At 44.1% G+C, this 6674-nt stretch overlaps 1 protein-coding gene across 2 annotated transcripts in view; it reads right to left on the bottom strand.

The window, feature by feature from the left end:
- Positions 1-674: 674 nt before the first annotated feature.
- MSN (moesin) overlaps positions 675-6674 on the bottom strand; it is a 52890-nt gene continuing 46890 nt past the window's right edge. For both annotated transcript variants that reach the window (XM_067303903.1, XM_067303904.1), the window contains 8 exons: positions 6451-6597; positions 5830-5926; positions 4563-4726; positions 3962-4092; positions 3118-3278; positions 2563-2655; positions 1905-2138; positions 675-1003 (listed from right to left, as the gene is read on the bottom strand). In XM_067303903.1, coding sequence (XP_067160004.1) covers positions 839-1003; positions 1905-2138; positions 2563-2655; positions 3118-3278; positions 3962-4092; positions 4563-4726; positions 5830-5926; positions 6451-6597 — 1192 coding nt within the window. In that variant the 3' untranslated portion in view covers positions 675-838. The remainder of the gene's footprint in view (positions 1004-1904; positions 2139-2562; positions 2656-3117; positions 3279-3961; positions 4093-4562; positions 4727-5829; positions 5927-6450; positions 6598-6674) is intronic.

The raw sequence follows: 6674 nt of genomic DNA, 5'->3' as shown, positions 1-6674 counted from the left end.
CATTGGTGACCCCAAAATGTAAGGCAATGTTCTTTAGCTATTTCTGCTTCACTGGTTACATTCAAGTCAGACAAGTGACAGTAAACAAAGCAATTTACCCAGAGGAAAACACTTCTTCTGGAAAACAGGGAAGTTGATGGTCCAAAACACACTTCAGTGGAAATATTCCAAAGGCCTCCACATGATTAGGAGATTCAAAATTTCATCATTAAAAAAGAAAAGCTAACACCAGCAGGGTCATACAAGATGTTATTAACACCACTGTTTATGTATTTTGCCTGCTTAAGTTTTAAGGTCAAAAGCTTTGGTCTTTTAGAAGAAAGTCTGTATTATACTGTCAACCCTTATTCCCTACCTCCAGCCTCCCTTTCTCAGCTACATGAGTCAGACCCTGTATAAAGTCAGAAATTTAGACCCTGGCCATTAAGCTTAATATTGAAGTTTGCGCAAGTTAGTAGGAAGGCACGGTGTCAAACTGTAGCAGTTTACTCAAAGTAATTCAGTCAAAGTATCTGATGGCCTCTTTACCCAGTGGGAGAGAGCAGCAACACAGCCATTTCAACAAGCAATACAAAACTAAATGCAGTGAGACTTTACCCAAAGCCAAGCAATTTCAAATTTGCCCCAATACAAGCTTGCTTTCCCCAGCCACCCCCAGGAAGATGCAGATGTTGGTTTTTCCCTCTGTTGCTGAACTGCAGCACTTGCCCAAAACTCTATAAATAAGACCATGTTCACTCTTCTGTAGTGGTTCCAGCACAGCACGATTACGAGTGAGTGATGGGAGAGGATGGGAAAGAGGGGAGAAGAGTGCGGGGCAGCAGGTGCAGGGGAGAGTTTACATGGACTCGAACTCATCAATGCGCTGCTTGGTATTGCCCTGCCGAATCTGACGGAGGGTCTTGTATTTGTCTCGGCCCAGCCGCATGTTCTCAGCATGGATCATGTCATTGGCTGTCTTCTTGGTTTCATCCCTAGCGTTTGCCAGCTCCGAGGAAAGAGCCTTTGGAAGAGGGGAAACAGATAGGAAGGGGTTAGCATATGCCATTCTCTCAGAAAGAGCCTTCCTCATCCAGCTCTCCTAAAGATTCAATACCCATGGAAACAGGAAACCTCACTTACGTAAGTTAGTATCTTTCCCTAACATTTGAAGGTAGAAAGCATCAGGTACTCTTACCCTGTTTATCTTTGTCTAGCACAAGAAAAAAAAACGGTTATCAGTCTACTTCAGAGGAAGAGTGGAAAAGTCTGGTGGAGGGATCCCTAAAGACATCAAGAATGTCTTGCCAAAATAGAGCAATTACTAGCCTTTGACCACTAAAACTCGCTGTGGAAGACAAAGGGCACTTCTGTCAATCTGCCTGTGCAAAACCACCACAGCATGAGGCAGAACAAGCAAAAACTGCTGCAGTCAGGCAGGTAGCAGGCAGTACAACAAAATGATTGGGAATAGTCAACAGCAGGACACTGGTGATCCTTACAACAAGGAGGGGCAGCATTGCTCCCCCCATGCTGGGTCCTAGTGGGCTGCTCTCAGAGTTTAGCAGTGCAACCTAGTCAGACAGTTACTGACAGCTGCTTGATAGGAACTGGACCGAGTCCTCCAATTCATTGCAGGCAGGGCTACGAACAGCTGTCAGATGGCTGGCAAGACTCACACGAGCACGCTACATCTGACAGATGCTGCTTCTTGGCACCACTTGAAAATGCTTCACTATTACCGATGAAATGGAAGACAAGTGCCAGGAGACAAGATCTGCCACGCTCTTCTGCGGTTACTAAACTAATTGGCAAGATCATGATTCCTTTCTTTCTTAACAATGATACCTGCCAGCTGCATTAATGGCAAGAACAACAGAGGCAGCACCCAGACACACGGGCTCTCTCTGCTGCCAACTTTTTACCTTCAAGTGTTTCTGGACCCGTTCATTCTTCTCTGCTTCAGTGGTGCGCTCCTCCTCACTGCGGTCCTTGATGGTGGCCTCCGACCGCAGCTCGGCACTGGCCTCTGCAGCATTCTCATCCTGCTCGTCATCGTGCTCATTCTCAGCATGCATGGGCTCAGCGACGTGGGGGGTGCTCATGGCAGTCTTCAACTCCTCTTTGGTCTTTTCAAGATCCTCCTGCACCATCTGCGCCTGCAGTAAGATAACCACAGGGGTTAGACAGTGTAATCCTGAAGACAAAGTTTCTTTGCAGTGCAAAAGACTTCTGCCCAGAAGGAGTGCACAGAAGCACTACTTAGTGCATAAAGCAAGCCCTGCAGCTATTGCACACTGAACTGATATGTTTCCAGCCACCAATCACTTGCAAAACCTTCTGCTGGCTAGCACTTCGGACATTTGAAGAATGGTTACAATTCATGGAAAATGAGTCAAACTAATGAGACAAACTATTTCTACCTGGAGTTAGAATAGGGCACTCATTCCACCAGGAAGAGCAAAGCTGTGTCTCTGCAACAGCCTTAAGCTTGCAGACAGACAGTGTAGTGTGGCAGGTCACACAACAGAATAAAGAGCAGTTCCAGGAAAAATTCTGCTGTTTGTTCGGATTCTGCTTTACCTTCTGTTGCCACTCCTGGGCCTCACTCTCCTTCTTCTGCCTGGCTAGCTCCAGCTGCGTGATCCTAGATGTGAGTTCTGCCATCTCAGCAGCCTGCAAAAGAAATGCTTTTAGTGGGGACAAAACCCAAGTATCTGCTAAATGAAGTGTTTAGTCCAAGCCTGAATAAAATGAGTATCTTTAACACCTTTTCGGTAAGGAGAAAGCCTTTTTGTATACTTCAGTCCCACTGGTATCTCCATGATGCAAGGCAATAGGAAGTCAAAAAAGTTTTTGCAGAGCTACAGATCTTACTTCTTTGAACCCAAGCCAGGGAAAGCAATTAGGGAGCTCCACACTCTGTTCTCAGCACTGCTTACAACAGTGTGCAAAGACCACAACCCAAACATACTGTACAAATATACTTGCATTTAGGTACAAGCTCATCTGCCTGAGGCTAAAAACTAAAGAATCAAACTATGCCTCCCATTATATTCATAGTCTAGTTTGCTCTGAGAGCTTAGATCCTTACCCTGCAACTATCTTCCCTACCAGATTTTTAGCTCACCCACTTACCAGTTGTTCCTGGGTCTTTTGTTGATCATGGGATGCTTTCAGGAGGGCCTCCTTTGCCTCTTCTGCTTCTCGGCGTTCTTTAGCCAGTTTCTCTGCTTCCTCCTGAGCTCGTTTTCTCTCCTGTTCCAGCTCCATGGCTCTGCGGGTCTGTTCTTCCAGTTCTGAAAAAACAGCAGAGTGCATTTGAAGAGAGACCAAGTATAGAATGGCTGTAGAAGAAGGTGCCCCTACCTCCTGGATAGGGGTTTCCCTTCACAGGAAGGGGTAAAGGAGACATGCAAGCAATTCTCCCATTTCCTCCCCTTCACATACAACTGGAGCTGGAAGACTCAGAGCCAGGCCTGTTCAAAGCCAGGAGATTACTTGCCTAATAGGATTTGTGAGGAAGTACCCAGCCCAAAACTGAGTCTTTAGAGGCAGAGAAGGATACAGCATTTTGCCTGGATAACACTGCACTGTAACACTGGCCAAGCAATTAGACAGTAAGGACCAGAGTGCTGGCCAATGTAACAGGTACTATGCTTCCTGACTTCTTCTTCTCACAGGGGTGCTGGGATAAAGCTTCCAGCCAGCACATGGACAGCTATAAGGTATTCTGACTGTCAGAGAGGCAACCCGGCTGCCACCCACCTCCTTAATGCAAGCTATACTTCAGCAGTTGCAGACTGAGAGGTTACTTTGAACTTCAGAAGGCTAAATCAGTTCTGCAAAAACAGGGCCCTAACACACTTAGCACACAATACTGGAGCACCAAATGGTTCAGAGATGCTCCTGGCTTTACTACTCAGTAACCCTTCTCACTCAGAACATGCATCTAGGAAATACTCCAGTATTCCCATATTACCTTGCTGAGCTCTCTTGGTTTGCTCCTCAATTTGCTTGAGTCTCTCCATTAACTCCTCTTTCTCACGTTCAATCTTTTCCTTCTCCTTTTCTGCCAACTCCCTCTTTTTCTTCTCATTCTCCAGCAGGGCTCTGATGAGGGGGAAGGTCACAATGCAGTTTAGCATTAACAACTACTCAAACTGGAGCACTTCCTGGTAAAGCTATGAGCATGCCAGAGATGTGCGCTACAGCACTGAGCTGATCAGCTTTAATCCATCCGTATCCCTTTGAAGTGAAATGCAGGGAGAAAAAGCCCTGCTGACCTTTATCTCAATGGGGTACTCATAACAACAATGTCGCCAAGGGAAAACTCCTTATATCAAGACTCATCTGAGTCCTGTCAAATAGATGGACATATATTTAACTTAAGAGCCTGACAGTGGGTCACCCTTGTAATGAGTGCTACTTCCATCATCCTGTTAGATCTAGTGAAGCATAAAGCAATCCGCCCCATCTTTGGCTCAAGCAGATTAATAATACAGTGCTGTTAGCAATTTTGCTAGCACATGATGCTACTGTGCATTGATCAGCCAAGTCCAATTACATAGAACCCTACCAACCTCTCCATCTGTTTCTGATGCTTCTCCTCCCGAGCCTGCGCTTTCATCTGCTGCACCTCAATGGTATCTGGTTTACGTCTGCGCATGTAGAGCTCATGGTTCCCCATGCAAAGCGCCAAGATTCGCTTGTTAATCCGTAACCGAGGGGCGTAGAATACAAAGTCCTTGGAACAAGGAGATAGCAGCATTAGACTTATTCCTTCAGTAGAAACAGCCCTCTGAATGCAATACATCTCAAAACCCTGAACTTCCTAGAACTGTTAGACAGCTTTTCTCACCAGTATCTAATTTATCAGTGGTGGTAATCAGACACCTGTCTTTCAGGAATGAATTTCAACCTGATAAATACACACAGGGCAGAAGTGCCCAACTTGCTGTTACAGCACACTGTGCTTCACTGTAAAGCACTTCTAGTACGTAGAGTACATATTGACTTAGATTCATGGTTTTATTACAAACACAATCACAGGCTGGTTTACCAGACACACTGAAACTATGACTTGCCCCACCTTTCCTCCCACGTGGTTATTTAATGCAGTGGTCTTGCCAACCACATGAAGTGTAATGTTTTGTCTTATGCCAGAATGGTGTTAAACATTATGTCCTGTGGATAAATAACTTTGTTCTGTTAACAAGGAGCAACAGCAGCAGCAAATGTTTTCCAAGCAGTAGTGAAACGAGTGACCAGAGGAAGGAGAAGAGAGGTGTCAGCAGACACACGGAAAATTAAGGAGCCTTGAAGATGAAACCAAGCTGAATTATGTCTGTTAAAAGTCTAGAAGGAAAAAAAAAACGTTCCTAGCATACCCTACAAGATGACCTGAAGCTTCAGCTTCAAGTAGGGTGACAAACACTACACTTGAGGAAAAAACTGCAAAAGACTTTCCTGAACACTACTAAATCCGACAGGCTGCATAGGAAGCATTTGCTTCTAACAGAGGTGCCTCAGATCTTTAACTGTAACAGCAGAGAACTGAGTGGCCTTAAGAGAACTGGAAACCCTAAGCCAAGAGTCTGCCTCTTCCACTGACTTTGAATAGCTTAAGGTTAGGCTGAACAATTTTCTCCTCTCCTAGCCAGAACTAAACTCTATATATCTGCTATCAGGCCCATTCTGTGCATACTGCCCTGAACAGATTAGGTAGTAAGTAGCATTGATATTATTGGTAAAGAGATTATATGCAGTAAAAAGCCTGATCATTCAACAACAACAAAAAAGCGCTGAAAGTTTAAAAAAATATATATTAGGTCAAATGTTGCTTCTTACTGGTGCTTTCTTGTCAATAGGCTTGATAACAAACTTCTTGTCATTGAATGAGATATTTCTGATCTCACTCCAAGGGAATCCAATTTTCGGTGTTAGCCTGCAGAAATGGAAAGCAAAGGAGATAGAAGCCCCAAGTCATTCCAAATTCTTGGCCTACAATGCAAAGCCTAAAATTCTGCCAAATCAGCCCTCATGATATTTCAGTACTCTAATACTGACTGGAATCAGCAAATAAAATTGGAGACGTAAACATGAACTACAAACATAGGAAACTCCTTTAATACCCCCCCTTTTTTTTTTTTAATATAAACTGTAACTGAAGAATGTATCTGTGGCAGGAAGACTTGGGACGCAAGTGAAATGAGCTTGATGAGATTTGACAGCTTCTTATATTTTTTGGTCCAAAGTAACATGTTTTACGAAAGCGTTTCCTCACATCAACTGTTTATGTAGTGGATTGACTACCAGATCTTTCTGGCTGCATCAGAAATGCAGCCAAGAATAATACAGAGATAGTAGGGTTTAGTTTAAGATACTTGACTTCCAAAAAAAGATTACTTCGAATATTCCTTTGTACTGGAAAGAAGCTGAAGGCAGTGACAAAAAGATAGGTTTTATTACCTGTCGTTCTGCTCATAAATGTTGAGTCCAAGAGCATCTACACCTAGCCAGAGTTCAGAGCCCTTCTTGTTCTTAATGCTGAAGTAGTTCACACCATACATTTCCAGATCCTGTGCAATTTTCAGGTACTCCAAGACAGCATCTTCTCTGCAACATGCAAAAAGAAAGCAGACATTCCTTTCTCAGTCCATTTAAGTCATTAGAGCGAGAAGGTGCTGTCTTCC

Source organism: Apteryx mantelli, chromosome 13 (genome assembly GCF_036417845.1).
Source record: "Apteryx mantelli isolate bAptMan1 chromosome 13, bAptMan1.hap1, whole genome shotgun sequence".
NCBI classification, from domain to species: domain Eukaryota; kingdom Metazoa; phylum Chordata; class Aves; order Apterygiformes; family Apterygidae; genus Apteryx; species Apteryx mantelli.
The sequence above is the reverse complement of the archived record's forward strand: the minus strand, read 5'-3'. Positions and strand labels throughout refer to the sequence as shown.